This window comes from Hoplias malabaricus, chromosome 14, assembly GCF_029633855.1.
Source record: "Hoplias malabaricus isolate fHopMal1 chromosome 14, fHopMal1.hap1, whole genome shotgun sequence".
NCBI lineage: Eukaryota > Metazoa > Chordata > Actinopteri > Characiformes > Erythrinidae > Hoplias > Hoplias malabaricus.
In genome coordinates, this window is record NC_089813.1 from 17,295,233 (window position 1) to 17,312,609 (window position 17,377).

General features: G+C 37.3%; 1 protein-coding gene across 2 annotated transcripts in view; it reads right to left on the reverse strand.

Annotated features, from left to right (window-relative positions):
* The window catches only part of ralgps1 (Ral GEF with PH domain and SH3 binding motif 1), a 165,307-nt gene that overhangs the window by 131,422 nt on the left and 16,508 nt on the right, over positions 1-17,377 (reverse strand). For both annotated transcript variants that reach the window (XM_066643689.1, XM_066643688.1), the window contains exons 3-5: positions 14,852-14,976; positions 11,133-11,237; positions 10,577-10,627 (exon numbers count right to left, since the gene is read on the reverse strand). In XM_066643689.1, the coding sequence (XP_066499786.1) occupies positions 10,577-10,627; positions 11,133-11,237; positions 14,852-14,908 (213 nt within the window). In that variant the 5' untranslated portion in view covers positions 14,909-14,976. The remainder of the gene's footprint in view (positions 1-10,576; positions 10,628-11,132; positions 11,238-14,851; positions 14,977-17,377) is intronic.

Genomic DNA, 17,377 nt, shown 5'->3' on the forward strand with positions numbered 1-17,377 from the left:
CTTTAAACCCACTGATGTATTTTTAAAGGTAAATTTACACTGTTTGTACTTATAGTGAACAAAAAAAAATCACCTGTACTAGATTGTAGGTGTGAATTTGTGTGAACGGACTGGTGCCCCATCCACAATGTATTCCTGCCATGTGCTCAGTGATTCCAGTAAGCTGTGGACCCACTGTGACTAGATAAGGGGTTACAGACAATAAATACGAAAATGCCAGATGCCCTTTATGCTGATCATCCTTCATACTGAATGGAACGACTGGGTACAGAAACTGCCAAAAATAACTATATAAAACAATCTGAAGCATTTTTGGTGGTGCAGGTTGTTGCTCAGAGACATTATTTATATTCTACACCTAAACAACTTTAATTATTTTATTATTCAATGTTGCCACAAATATAATTTGATATAATTTGCCACTTCACACTGGAACATCAGCTCCATCCTCGAGAAAGCCTGTGAAAATCTCCTTTACACTTGGATATGATGGAATATTCACGCATGTGTCAATTTGGACAGGATTAACATAACCTGTGGTTATTTTTACTGCAATAGGTAAAAATACTATAGGTTATTCAGACAGGATTAAAACCACTGAGATGCTCTGGTAATAATTACTGTATCCCAAAATAAAATAGTTTGAGCAGCATTTTAATGCTGTTCAAGTTAACTTTCCATTTTGTTTCATGTTTTGCAAAATCTCCATGGCATTTCGATAACAAAATAACAGCCTGACTCATAAAGCTATGATGTACAAAATTAGCCCTTTGTGGAAAAAGTGGGAGCATATCTGAAACTGATTTACTGTCTCTGACGCATTCCTAAATTCAAAGGCTTCTTTTACTAAAGGGTGAGTGCCTAAACTGGGACTGAAATTGTGGCTTTGTTTTCTTATTAAAGACAGTGTGCTCAGTTTTTCCTATGTCTCTGAACTTTCCTGACCATTGTCTTTAGCTCACTGTTACCATAATGTGCAAAATAATAAAGCATGATATTACATTTGTTTATAAGGAATTAGTATGGCTGAATTATATTTTCCCCTATGATTGCCGACATATATATATATACCACATATATTGTCCCAATATAACACTGTAGTGTCTGTGTGGATTTATTCTTTGGATGTATGTAAGAGCATACAGTTCTTTGCATCAGTGATATTCATTCATCTGCTTTTAAAAGGTATTCACAAAGCAAAACCATGGCCAAATATTGGTAGACACATGTACATCCAAATACTCTAGAAATACTTTATGAATAGATTTTTCATCACTTTTGCTGCAGCAACAGCCTCTAATCTTCTGGGAAAGCTTTAGACTAGACACTGACTAGGCACTTTCCAAGAGGATTTTATGGTATTCCTAAATGTGAGAAACACAGACAGCAGGAGCTAATGTTGGATGATTAGCTCTGATCAAAAACACCCACTACAACTCCCAAAGTTCCAAAACTCTTGGAAGAAGCTCCATTATTGAAGAGAATGCAATTCCAATAATATGTGGGAGTTTGTATGATTGAATTCAATGGTGGCATATTAGGAAATGGTGATCAGATCACGCTCAGATTTCACATGTCCACATAAGAATTCAGGTGTAAATAGCCCACCAAGTTTAAACAGAATGTGTCTTTTTTTTGTCCAGTTGGCACTACCCAACCTAAAACATGTCGGTTAAGGCAGTTTTGTGTTGTTTTGAAGATAAAAGGCCAGATGTTTCACAGCTGAATTTGAATGCAATTCAGACACATTGAATTGCATTGTAAAATCAGACACAATTCTGTCCCACCAGTCTTGACTTCTGTGTCATGTCTAAAAATTCCTCGGGACAGTCATGGCACTGACCACGACAGAAATCACAGTGGCTCCAAGACACAGACTTTAATTTAAATGTTTATCCTTTAAGTTTGAGAGCATATAATACATTGCTAATAGCAGGTCAGAAATGTTTACAGCCAGTTAGAGAAGGTAAAACAGTAATCATACATGTGCTGCTGTCCTTTTACGCAGGAAAGTAAAATCATCTTGGGATGCATTTTAATGACAAGTGTAAACAGAATCCAGTCCAAGTATATCCAGATACTATCCAGATACAAAATGCATGTTAATGCCAGGTATAAATAGACCCTATAAATAATAGGATTTATTTAAATATAAGGATGGTTTACAATCTTTTTAAGAAGATCTGGTGTGCATTCAATTATACTGTATTCTATCAATCTTGCAAATCTAAACATATTTCATTTTTCATCATGACCCTACGTTATCATAGAATTTACTGTATTTCCAACAAGAGTGAGTGAGAATCATGTCACACCAAAATTAACCGCTGTTCAGTTATAACCCTCTGACCTTAAATGGTCCTGGACAAAGCTAACTATCTTGAGTGCTGCAATTAATTTTTCATATTTTTTCCACTATTAAGATATGCTATATATTTGGTCATGGATTCAACTCTACTGTACTGGAAAATTTTCCTCATAATGCTACTGGAAAACATCTTTATTTAGATAGGGGCTTCCAGATCAGTTTTCTTAATGTTAGAATTCTCTACACGTAAAGATATATTTATGTAGTGCTGAGCCCAGATTAGCAAAGACAGAGGCTCTAATCTCAGTGAGACATCACAACTATTTTGGTAAAAATATTGGCTCCAGCACCCAAACAAATACATGCCGTATGCAACTGACCGATGTGAGCACAATTCCATACTGAACTAAATTTGCACAATTTGGGTGTGGAAGCCGGAATTTAGCTGTATGTGTGCACTTCATAGGGAGAAAAAGAGCCATCTGAGATTGAGCCTGGGTCGACTATGCCTGGTAAGCCTTCACTGTGAAGCCTGCAGCTGAAATATTACATAGGGAGCATGCATGCATAAGGTACAACACAACATAAGCAAATTCAATGTTAATGCATGGTCTCTGGAGAAGAACAAAACCACTTTCACAGTCAAAAATGTTGGAGTGGGAAGGCCTTAATGTAATGAATGAGGCTATAGTATCCTGAATTAGTATTTGGGGAGGTCAAAGTCAGCACTTTTTATATGAGCTCTGTTTCCAGTGGGAGCTACTATAGTAGGTTAATGAACTCAACATGCCTGACATTGCAGTCAACACAAGCTTCCCTTACAGAACAATCGGATTTTGTCAGTTAAAAACAAAATAAGAGCCAAGAAAATGTACTGAGGTCTTTGTTTGATACAAATTTGCTAGGATCCATGGACATGTCTTAAAAGTACTTGGTGCAGAAAACCCACGGTTTCGGCAATAAAACCACTGGCAATATGTTGACTACAAGCAGATAAACATGACAGGTCTGGAGCTGTAAATGCACTGGAAAACCATATTCACCAATGAATGATAAAGCTCTGGGCATGAAGCGTGGTGGAAATATTTGTGAGACGTTTCCTGAGCCCCACAAAGACATCTATTAACAATTTCAATAAAAGATGGTGTGAAATACCAAGGCAGCTCCTACAGACACAGCTGCACAGATGTACAGCTTGACAGATATATATTTCCCTGAAGAGGCGTTCTCCAATGCAGCAGGCATAAAAGCAGTATCGATGCTCAAGATTAAACACGTATGCAGAACGCATAAATGGGAGCTCTGGGGCTGTACAGTAGAGAACCTCATTACCATAAAACTCAGATATTAAACTGGAACATAACTACTGCTGCAAAAATCAGGAAAAATCAAACAGTCCCATGAGTAAGTACACTGAAAAATGAGTCAAGGGTGATGTTTGACTCGCAAGTTCAAATGATAATATTACATGCTCATCTTTATATTTTTTCAACATTTAAGTACATTTGACTGTTAACATACTACCATAAACCCAAACCCCTAAACCTAATCAGTGACCTATTTTTCACACATCGATGAAGCAATTAATTTAATCTACAGATGACCACATAGGTCCCAAGAAGTATATATGCTGACCTCTATAAGCTAAAGTGCATAGTCTTATAACAATAGTGTCAAAATCTAAGATATATAAGGTAACATAACTGTAATTCATAATTCAAACATTGGGGGGCATGGTGGTGCAGCAGGCACACAGTTCCAGGAACCTGGAGGCTGTGGATTTAAGTCCCGCTCCGGTTTGTGAGGAGTTTGGTGTGTTCTCTCTGTGTCCGTGTGGGTTTCCTCCGCGCAGGTGCTCCAGTTTACTCCCGTGGTCCAAAATTTAAAAAATGTATCCAGAAGTATGTGTTGAGTAGGATTAGACAGTTTAAAATTGGTGATTTTAATGACAGTGATGGTGAATATAGTGTATTAATACTTAATTTTTATTAATATATTTTATATAAAATAACAACTGTTATTTTTAATACTATGCAACCATGCAATAAAAAGAAGAAAAAAAAACTGAGAGAGAGAATGTTTGGAGTATAATTTTAAAAACCGCAGTGCCATCCTACAAGGATGGTTCGTAAGCTCCCAGCATGTGTAACTAACCCTGCCTAGGAACTTGGACTGAGCGCTGTTTGTTTGTAAGCATTCCGCAAATAAAGCATGTCCATGTGAAAACACTACTGGAATAATTACTTTTACAACTTTTATAATTACTTTACTCTTTGCTCAGAACCATTCGGACCTGCAATAGAAAAGTAGGTTACAACACTAAAAGTCAGCATGTTGGGCACAGGAGAAAAGGACAAATCATTTAATATCAGTACCTCACCTTACTAAGGCTCTTGTGGCTGAATGCAATAAAATCCTCATAGAAATTTTCTAACATTGCAGAAAAGTAAAAGGCATTAGATGAGTACATTTTTGATTTACCTGTATTTGAGACACAGTTCATTTAATCAGATTATGAACAAGAGTGAGACTGCAGGATTCCACCCAATTTTATCTGTCATTTTCCCTAAAATATTTTCAGGCAAGAGCTGTGATTGAGGACTAACTAAACAAACAGGAACTGTCCATAAAATTCTAAAATACCACCTCGTGCCCAGTGATTCCAGGTAGGCTCAGGACAAACGGGGTGGTTAGACAAGATGAACGAATGAATGATTTTAGAATAAAATAAAAATAAATAATAAAAACTAACTACATTAAAAAATAACAAAATATAGAAAAATAAAATAAAATGAATAACGTAAGTGAATGTGTGTTGCCCTGGCGCACCCTCCAGGGAGTGTTTCTGCCTTACGCCCAGTGATTCTGGGTGGGCTCCGGATCCACCGTGACCCTGAACTGGATAAGTGGTTACAGACAATAAATGAACAAACAAAAGTAAATGTGTGCGCGTTTCTCGCCCTGAGAAGAACTGGCGCACCCTGCAGGGTGTGATCCCACCTTGCACCCAGTGATTCTGGGTAAGCTTCGGATCCATTGCAACCCTGAACTGGATAAGCTGATACAGATGATGAATGAATGAATGAATGAATAAAGCTCTTAATTGCGTTACAAATGGGAGGAACAAGACAACATTTATCTTAATTTATGCAAATGTTGAATATACTGACCTGAACGTGTTTATGTCATCAGCCTTATGGCTCTAACCATAATGCAAAAGGCTCATTGGACACAGTATTTGAGGCTTAATGGCATTACATTTTTGTTCAAAAGCAAAGGAAAACGATCAGGTGTACTAATAACATCACAAGATAATTCTAATTCAACTTTATGTGTACAGGTAGCATTTTCACAAAGCATGTATATAGAAATTGGAGTCCTATAGCCAAACGTGTGGAAAAGAATGTTACACTGGCCAATAAAAAACAAACAAAAAAAGGAACCCATCAAATGCCCATCATTCTCTGGTCAACACCAGATGGCAAGCCAACAATATGTGCGCAATCTGCATGAAAAATTACAATATTATCAGTCATTATCAGAGGACATTTGTGATAACCCACTTCTTTTTATTTTCTTATATATTTATTACTTTTTGTTATGTGCTTAATTACCACAACCATTACCAAACAAGCATCCATCCACACTCAGCGACACTAAGCTTCATGGATCATAACTGTGTCTGCTCTGAAACTGTCTGTTTATTTGAGGAACACTGCAAAGTAGGTCAGCAGCACACTCGTCATCATTCTTTAATGACACTAGAATTAGTCAGACTACCTCTAATCCAAACACTGGATGACAATAAAGCCATCCAGATTCGCTCTTGCTCCAAGTCACCCCAATTATAAGACAACACATCATGTCTGCTTCTTTCTGGCAAAGTAGCTGTGAGAGACTATAAAGGAAGGTTTGAGAGAGTGAGAGAGAAAGAGCCTTTTATGATTAACAGGCTATCCTAAACATAGTCAGCCTTATAGAAGACAGAAGGATAACCAAGTGTCAAGCAGATAATACTTGAGCATGACATCACTGGTGGAAATAAATGTCTGGAAAGACTTGGAAGGGGTCCAGACTATTCATTTTTGTTCTTGTATAAAGAACAAACTGTATAAGCCACAGATATTAAACTGATTCAAGTTAAATCTATTGCAGTGATGTATTAATATGCTTACAAATACTTTTGCTAAAAACTGTGAAATTGCTTTTTATGTTAATTAATGTTTATTCGAATGAACAAATTACAGATTTTAGTTTTTATTGCATTTTTAGAAAATGTCCCAAATTTTCTCTAAATGGGGTTTAAACATAAACTGAACATAGACTGGGGAACCTAAACATAGCACAAAAAAGTAAAGAAATTTGTGTTTGGTAGATTATTTCTTTGTTGTAACAATGCTTCTTGCCAATAAAGAAACCGTTGGAAAGCCTGTTAATTTCCCTTTTAAATGGTGCCACATTTGTAAGGAACATGCATTTGTGGGATGAGCAATAGGGCTGAGTATGTGGGTTTTGCCGATGAAAAAGAGAGAGATACTGAGATGAAATTCTGCAACCAGTGGCAATCCCATATCTTCACAGTCTGGGACTGAACTCTATTCTCCAAGATCACAAAGCTCGCCCCCACTGAGTGGGGTTCATCAGAGACTGCCTCCAGAATTTGGGAGTGGAGAGGATGGAATGGCCTGTCAGCACCCTGACCTCAACCCCATTGAACACTTGTGGGATCAGCTTGGGCATACTGTTCGTGCCAGAGTGACCAAAACAACCACGTTGGCTGACTTGTGACAAATGATGGTTGAAGAATGGGATGCCATCCCACAGCACTGTGTGACCAGGCTGGTGATCAGCAAGAGGAGGAGGTGCCAGGCTGTTGTGGCTGTGTATGGTTCTTCCACACACTACTGCGGTTCCTGTTTGTTAATTTGTAAATTAATTTGTTAACTGCCAATTTGACTTGTTTCTTTCTCATCCAGTCCACCAAACACCAGAGGATTTGACAAATTTTTCATGGGTGCAACCCATGCTCATCCCACAAATGCATGTTCCTTACAAATGTGTCATCATTTAAAAGGGAAATTAACCGGCTATCCAATGGTATAAGATTTATTGCCAAGAAGCATTGTTACAACAACGAAATAATCGACCAAACAGAAATTTCCTTATTTTCTGTGCTACGTTTATTTAAGATGACTTGATTACACTAGTAGCTGTGTAAAAGAAAAAAGTCAGGTTATTTCAATGGCAAACTGAACTCTACTTGTTAAATATTCACAGGATTAAAAAATGGATGCCTGAAAAAAACACTCAAAAAAATGGGACAGAGGCATGTTTACCACCAAGTCATGTTAGGAAACTGAAGATTCTAAATACTTCAGCTTTGAAAATTTTTTAATTTTTGTCTGTGTACAAAACTTGAGCTGCTCAACAGTCTGAGCTCACCATCGTCACATTATCCTTATGATGAAATCCCATACCTTTACAACAGGAGACCAATAGAAAACAGGACAGTCAATCACACGGTCTATAAATCCATGCTCTTTTAACTCATGCAGAATTCGGCCTGGCTTTGTCCTGCAGAAATTGACAAGGAGTTCCTGGGGAAAAAAATCTCTTTTCAGCAGCTGCTCCAATGCCATACGAGACCGCAGGATCCGTCAGGTTGATATGGCAAGGCATGTTACGCTGAGATCGCAGGATCCAACATACCAATATAGCATGATACGCTGCGCTTGGACTGCATGGTACGCTGTGCCGTGGTAGACACCCCTTGTAATTAGTGTTTCCCACTATTTTATGGTCCACTAACTGCATACACAGACAATCATTTATGCATATACAGCTTGTATAATATCTGCAGAAAAGAATGTAACAAAATGAGATTCTCTGAAACTGTTCAAGAGCATAAGGTAAACATGCCCAATGGCAAAGTCAGCTAAAAGCTTATAAAGTACTCCACAGCATGTTGAAGCATTAGAGCTGCACTCTCTGGAATGATGGACCACCAACCTTGAGATGAGTCTTTAGTGATCTAAATGTCCAAAATTATTTGCGTAATTACCCCAATTTCTGGCCACTTTAATTACAATATTGGAAATCTTAGCTAACTGTAAATAAATAGAAGTACTTTACTCACTCAAATCAACATTTTTCAGGAGTCAAATATGTGTAGATTAATGTCCAAGACTTGCTTGACTTTGAAAGAAAATATGTATTTAGATAAAAACGCTTTTGTTGAAGTAGGTGCCAATGCTGCTAAGATTATTGGTGACCCCTAACTTCGGCCACATCCCCTGCTTGTGACAGTCAAACGAGACCATTGCTACCACATTCAGTGGTTTTGAGAGGTTCACAGTGAGATTACGTTTGTCCTGTGTTGGTATCCGTACTCTACATGTAAGGATTACAATGGCGGTAGATTTTCCCCTCAGAGAAAAGGAAGCTAACCGGTAAGCTAACTTTTGCACTAAGGGAAATATCTGTCGTGAAATGGAAATGTGTTGTGTTCCACATGCAAGAAATCACATATCTAAACAATATTTAAGTATCTCTAACAGTGTTTTAATTCTTTGTGTGGAAAACTGCAAGACTGGTGTTTAAATGCCCTACTAAGGCTTGATCTTATATTTTATTGTTTTACCCAATGCGATTGGCGAAGAGAGAGAGCGGAATTACACCATATACGGCAGTGGCCCGAATTAGGGGACGGTCCGAAATAGGAAGAATACTGATACCTGACCTCACCAATAGCTTGAGAATGTGATTAAATCCTCACAGAAATGTTCCAACATTTAGTGTGAAGCTTTTCCAGACAATTAAAATTGTTTAAATTCATCCATTATCTGTAACATCTTATCCAGTTCAGGGTCACGGTGGGTCCGGAGCCTACCCGAATTCATTGGGTTCAAGGCAGGAATACACCCTGGAGGGCATGACACACACTCACACATTCACACCTATAGATACTTTTGAGTTGCCAATTCACCTACCAACGTGTGTTTTTCGACCATACGAGGAAACCGGAGCACCCGGAGGAAACCCACGCGGACACGGGGAGAACACACTAAACAGACAGTCACCTGGAGCGGGATTTGAACCCACAATCTCCAGGTCCCTGGAGCTGTATGCGGCAATGTACCGCCCCGCTTACATTCAGATTCAGACGGAAATTCAGAAGAAAATGTTGGATGAGTAAAATACTCAATATTGAAACTCAAAACTTTTATGTATTTTATAAATCTTTTTTTTGAGGCTCTGAGGGAACCTTCTATATTTAGTGCCAGCAATGAATCTTCAGGAGCCCATAACCATAATGATGTAAGTACAAGGAGTAGGCTGAATGACTGGTACACTTTGGTCTGTGGAGTTTTTAACCAGTGTATCCACTCAGCTGCCAGTAAAATCTCCACAATCACACAAAACAAAGCAGGAGCACACAGCTCTGGGTTCTGGGCTTTCTTGTTTCTACACTTTCTTGTTTCTACACTCACTCTCCGTTCTCTCAGCACCACTAACACAGCACCAACTCTGCATACGTTGTTTACCCCCTTTCACTCTCTTCAATAGTCACGACCCCCAGAGGACCACAAGGTATGATTTTCATGGTGGATCATTCTCAGCACTGCATTGAATAATGTGGTGATGAGATGTGCTGGTACAAGTGGATCAGGCACAGCAGGGCTACTGGAGTTTTTAACCATTCAGTATCACTGCTGGACTAAGAATAGTCCATCAACCAAAACTATCCAGCCAGCAGCATTTGGTGGTCAGCGTCCTGTGTCCACTAATGAAGGACTAGTGCTACTGTCTCTGACTTTACATCTACAAGGTGGACCAAACAGGTTGTGTGTCTGCTTGAGTGGACAGTGTTTAAAAACTCTAGCAGCACTGCTGTGTCTGATCTACTCATAACAGCACAGCACACATTAACACTCCATCACATCACATCTCTGCAGCACAGTGGTAACCCTGTGGGGTTCAGACCTTTGACGAACAGGGTTAAATGGGGCAAACAATGTATGCAGGACAACAAATGGACTTTGCTTTTGTACAATTACAAACAAAAAGGTCCTCCTGTATGTTCAATGGAGTTGAGAGAATGAACAGTGAGAAGAAACAAGGTGGCGGTCATGGCTTACTGTTGTAATTTTATCCCGACTGTACAAATGATGCCACTGTTTCCACTTTCTCATTAGCATTTGGTAAACATCATGCACTAAAAAGTCCAAATAAATTTCCAAAAACCATTTAGAACTAGCCATAACTTACCTCAGGCTGTATTGCTTTGAATACAGGCACATCCATCAAAGTAATCTGGCCCTGCAGGTGGAAAAAGAGAAGATCAAATGAGACTAAATTCTACATTTTTTTTTCTACCTATTTTACACATCAAAAACAACTGAAAAAATATTTATAGTATCAACCACACCCATGAAATGGATTAAGCGGAAAAGAAAAAGATTTCTAGCATCAATTTTTCTTCTTCAACATTTTCCTATTAGTGAGGTAGTTTCTTTTTTATTGTGTCTTCTGTGGTTACTTGCATTTATGCACAAATTTCTTTGCCTTTAGGTTTTATCTGCTTCTGTTCATTAAGATACATCATGCATTTATATACAACTCATTTGTTCCCTTGCAACACACCCTGAAAGTTTTACTAATTTATTATTTAAACCATTTCACTGATGTTTTCCCATGCACTTAAATGTCTTTTTTTATATAAAAAATTTTTAGATCATATATATAAATCAATAAAAAAACCATTTTTTTCAATGTTCTTATTATTATTATAATTATTGTTGCTGTTGTTGTATCAAACACTCACAGCAAACTCTTCAGGTGTCACTTTGAGAACGTCAAACACCACCGCGTCATAGCTCTTAGCAGAGTCCAAACTCCGCCCGTCCAGAGACTCAGAACTACTGCTGTCCTGCAGACATAAAACAAGTAATATATCAAACAAGAAAATAATAAAAAAGGAACACCAGGTAAGATTTGGAGATTTTGCTCCTAGGGCTCCCCCTAGTGTAACACATGTTTTACAGCACTGTAATGAAATAAGTGAGGTGGGGAAGAGACAGGGGGGTTGCCAAAATTTATATAGATTCAGGGTAGATTCAGAAGCAATGAGCCCAGAGTAGCAATGCCCGAGGCTCTATTCTCCCTATTGCAGGTCATGGAAGCACCACAACAATTCTGAAGCTTTCATTTTAAGGTAAAAAATGTTACATAGTGTTCCTTTAAAGTTAACTCAGCCCTTTGATTAACTGTACGGGACAAAATAATATTAAAATAAAATAAATAAAAATTAAGACCTGTACCACAATCAGAATCAGGTTTATTAGACAAGTACGTTTACACACACACACACACACACACAAGGACTTTGTTACACTGTAAATATAATTTACAGAAATTACACACAATATACAAACTGCAGGACAGACATTACACAGCACATATTTTTACACACTGCACAGAGTAAACAAAAGTTGTTGCTGTATGCACGTTTTACATTTTTTTCTTGTATTAGCACTTGTATTCTGTAAACATCTTACGATTCTGAATTAGAGCACAACGCGTATCCATGATTTACGTTGGGTCCCGTTTGTCCATGATCCAAAAATTCTGGATAAATTCAGCTTCTATTGTGAGTACTTCATCAATTTAACTACTTCTGTCTGACTAAATTACTGTTATGTCTAATCATTCAATACAGAATGTAAATGCACAGCTACGTTAGCACATCGCTTCTATAATTTTATTGACCAGCATCGCAATGTCCCATTTCATTTAGTGAAGTCTTTCCAGTAATATAATTAAATCCATTTCATTTCAAAGGCCACATCCAAGTGTAAAAAAACAAATAGTTTTCACAATAGACACATAAGGAAAAACCATACAGTCGCCATGGAATAATTCTCTCTCCAGCACATTATCTTGACACAGACCGTTCGAAGCTGCACACAATATGTGAGCTCAAAATTAAACCTATTAATCTCTGTGTGTGTATCCGTCATCAATATAGGATCAATTCACTCAGTTATTTCACTTTTCAACGGTCAATTCACTTTCGTTAAACATTAAGTTTCACTCATTTAGCATTTATTGAAAGTTTTATTATTGATGAACATATTTAACTCCATATCTGGACTGATCTATGATGCATAAATAGTACTTTTTGTGATTTAAGCTAAAACTTAAACTGGTACATTATATGTTTTAAGTTTAGAACAATCTAAAATATTGTATCACTCAAATGAAAGCTGCAGTACTACAATAATGTCTATAATGTCATTGCAACTGTAAAAAAAGCATGTACTTAATTGAACTGTAATGCTCATTTTGTGAAATGTATACATACATAATTTGCTTCACATGATTGAATACTTTCACACAAGAGGGCGCTAGGGCACAATCATTAAAAGAGATAAACACCCATACCTTTGTAAGTTAAGGCTCAAGGCTGTATAGAAATGTGACTAAACTTGTTTATGGGTTTACTCAGATTTTCCCAACAAACAAACTGTAAAATCTCAAATTACTGATGGATGTCCAATGGTATTAAAGTCTTGAACTTAAGCATTGTTTTATTTAGTGAGGCTCTGTTGTGATGTTTAAATTGGAGTTTTGGGAGCACAGATGAAAAGGGTAGGGGTCACTCAGCAAGGAGCAGGCGGGATCATCTCACTCATTGATCATTTATTCAAAGTAACACACATGATGGCGTCACAATAAGAGAGGTACCAGAAAAAGGAAAGAAAATAATTATAAACATCAGGTTAGGACTTAACAGACCTGTTTGTGTGTACCACAGTCCTGTCCACCTTTGCTCACCACGGCAGCCAATTGTTTGTCACAGACACCCTGACTACTCCTCCCCTGTGGGTCTACCACCCCTCTTTTAGTAACTTAGCCCCACCCCTCTTCTAATTGGACTAACCTAACTCTGGCTGAGGGGTAACAAAGTTAACCTCAGGAGGACATTCATGCACAACAAAACAACCATTGACAGATATTAAATTCACATTTTATTTCTGCTTCACAGGTGTGTATTTACATATGTATGCAGTTTGTTACTTGTTTCCTTTTTCTCGTGTACAGGGTCCTGGATCCGGCTACTCCCGTCTGTCTATACTTCACTGTCTTCACAGGCTCTTTTTTAAAATAGATATTTGGATTTATTAAATATTATAATAAAAGGTCTGAAAAGTTTCCTTCACAGCTTTATTCTTCATAAATAATGATGTATCTAGGTGACATTTACTGAACACAGACCATAGAAATGCTTATTTAAAAGTATACTTTTGTTTCTAAAAGGTGTGTTCCAACTTCTTTTTAACAATTTTCAAATGCTTTAGGAACCTATGTTTTGTTTCATACGACCCATTCTGATCACATTTCAGTTTACAAGTTTTACAAGTTGCAAAATTGTTTGAAGTTTGTTACACTGGAATTTTAACCCAAAAATAATTACAGAATAAAAAAATGTGTTCCATACTGTTGCATTGGTCTGTTTTATGGTTCTCGTAATTTTCCTGTGAGTTTGGGCTCCTATGAGTTAAGAAAACCATATTTGTACAACCCAGTATATTAGTTGAAACATTTCAATATGTGAAATTTAGATATGAATGTAAACACGAGGTATCTACATTTGAGTTCATTTAAAACTGCTTCATAGCCATAACTGCCCTAGTTATTGGCTCAGAGACTGTGCAAGTAGTGCATGTGTACACTCAACTGATGTGATGTGAAATGAAATGTGAAAGGTGCAATGGGAAGACTTCTCCAGCTGTCAGGACGGATAAGCTTCTGCCCTTGAGAGCTGCCACCTTAGTCATATTAATGCAGCACACTCCACACTGGGAGCAAAGCAAAATAACCTTCAGTATGGTTTAAAAGTTGTGATAAATGGGCATCTGTGAAGAGTCTCCAAAATAAAATATTCGATTGCACTGAGGACAAGAAGCCATGCAGTTCCTTTTCTTGTGATATATAGTTGACCAGTAGTCTATCTGGGTGCCTCATATAATACATTTATTCAGCAGTAATTACTTACATGTCTTAATAACAGTGCCAGACCTTTTAGACATGGACTATAAAAGAGATGTCTGAGCAGAACACAACCTTAATAATCCCACATTCCAGGATTATAACAGTGAAATATTGGGGCATTATGAATGGCAAGTGAATTCGCCAGCCTAACTAAAGTTATCAATATAAAATGATGGTTAAATAGTCGCACTTCTGGATAGAAGGCAGATTTTTAAAAGCTGTATTAAGGCAAACAGGACATATGCGGTGCTATAAATGTAATTATTATGTAATTATTTTGTATTTATTGTAATAATAAATGCAAACGATGTACGTTGTGTGCATTACAGGAAAACATACAAAAGAAATTATTCTCTGCTAAGGTTTTGATGTGCTGTTTAATTAATGTACAAACATATTGATGCCACTAATTGAAAGTATGTGTCTAGCAGGCAAAACAGTATGTATGTGTGTGTGTGTGTGTGTGTGTGTGTGTAGATGTATAAGTACCTGGGTAGTGGCGGAGGTGATGCTGATGCTGGCAGGGAGCCCATTCCTCCTGTACATGCTCTCAGCCAAATAAGGACTCAGCAGACCTCAGCTGCTTACTGTCTCACACAACCTCTCAGCCATCCCTGGAAAGCAAAAACATATTTTGGTTCATTTAAAGGACAACTCCTCCAATGGTTCCTATTCATGTTCTTTAAAAAAGCCACTATACTTGACACCTAGTGGCCTCGATGCATCAGATATTTTTTACCAAACCATTTTTAAACAAGGACTCGGCCTTGCAGGGGACCTGCTCTGTGGAGAATAAAGTATATGGAGCAGATACTGTAAAATAACACAATTCTTCATCTCACAACCACTTCATCCAGTTTATAGGCAACAAATGTGAATGCATGAATGAATGAATGAATGAATGAATGAATAAATAAATAAATAAATAAATATTTCATAAATATTTTTGGCTAATTTTGGTGGTAAAACAGCGATATGTCATTTAACTTGGCTTACTACAAACGCAATTCTAGAAAGGTAGGAGAGTAAAACAGAAAAGGGTCTCATCAGCTCAAAGCAAATTCCCAATTTGATGCCTTCTAAATAAATAAATAAATAAATAAATGACAAAGGCTGTGTACAATTGGAAAGTTTGTGTAATTATATAACAATAACAGTAGTAAATATAGCCCTGCACCAACATTGTTTGCAACAAATGAGATGTATTCTGTTCTGACATTAGTACAAAACCTCACTATAAATTTTATAATGTATAACATTTAAAAATACTGTATTTTTCATAAGTTATATAAAAATTTAATTATGATATTATATCAAACATTATTAATAACATTGTTATTATGAACACATTAAAATCTGTATCAGTGCCAGAATGGCAATCAGCCTGATTTATCTCTAAGTATATTAATAAAATGTAAAGTATTACATTACAGTATGTAAGTATCTGATTTGTTTATATTTTTAACCGTGCAGGTAAAGATACTTCACACCCAGACCGATTTCAGTACTAAAGCTTTCACTTCTCTTGAGCATATGTAATATTCGGTGTCTTCAGCAGAGGGCAACCTCCCCCAGCAGTGAAGGCTACTTCCTCGCTCTTTCCTCACAACTCTTGAATTTTAATGCATCTGCCCTACATTCAGCATGTCAGTCATTTCTCACTGCAATACGCCATGTCTCAGTTCCAGCAATCGCGTCATCTCTATTTCACGGCCACTCTCTCAGCCCTTCTGTTGGAACCTGTTCAAAAGCCGCTCTAGAAGTGAAACATTTCTGCCTAGTTGTTTGGTGACTGCACAGAAAACCAGACTAGTGTGAATTTATGTCCAGGCAGAATAAGGCCTCTAGCAAATGGGATTTCTGCATCTTTTGTCTAAATTACCTGTTACTCATGGTAGTCCTTGTCATCAGAGACCGCTGGGACCGATTGGCAGAAAAAGAGATGACAGGATAGTATCTCCTTACTCCAACTCTTAAAGAGCCATCTCAGCACTGTAATACAGGGATTTTATTTTGCTGAACTCTGTAAAGACTGCTGTAATAAGAGACACAGGGGGACAGTTCTTGTACTACAGACCCAGAAACATAGAATGAGAGTTGTCTGTGTGCTAAGAATAGGAGCGAGTTTATCACTGCCGTCTACGTTCACGCATTAACTCGGATTAATTAAAAGTTCATCTTACTGGGATATGAATTATATAACCCTACTTATATATCACCAAGGTATAGCAGAGATCAAATTTGCTGTGTTTGACCTACAACAACAGCTCTTCAAATTATGCTGTGGTCTTTAGAAGATGCAAACATTCCTCTGATTGGTGGCTGACAAAAAAAAATCCAGCAAGAACTGGATGGTGCAACATGGAATAAAACTCTACTGATCTGTCTAGACTTCAAAAGGGAAAAAAAAAAATAATAATAATAATAAAAAAAAATAAAAAATAAAAGTCACAACAACATATAAAATGAGCATAAGGGCCATAAAGCAAATCTGGCAAAATCTCACTAGAAAAAAATAACATTGTTTATGTTTGCAAATAAAAGATGTTTGCTTGCAACATCTTTTGACAGAGGAAAGGGAAGGGGCATCCTACTCAACTACAGACGGTGAGCCCAATTCTGCTCTCTTGGACTCTTGGCCTATTTAGCCTGAGACAACACCAGGTATTGAACTTGCGATTTCCCAAAAGACCGTTTTAGATTAGTTGCACCCCATCATACACTTTTAAAAGACAAGCAAACTTAGCTTGCCAGACTGCTAATGGCAGCAATGTCAATTATGCAGGGTATAAATGCTTGCAATGTGTGCATTTTTCATATGTGAACTAAAATTTAAAATGGATTAAAAGTGTTATTTAATAGTTTACTAACTTTCCCCTCCTTTTCCTGCATACTCTTATCTTAATATGAACCTGACTCCTTTCATTACCATCCACTTCAGTAGGTTTATTCGATTACACTAAAAGGGCCAATAAGTCTTTCAGCAAGTCCACACATATCACTAGCTTTGCAAAT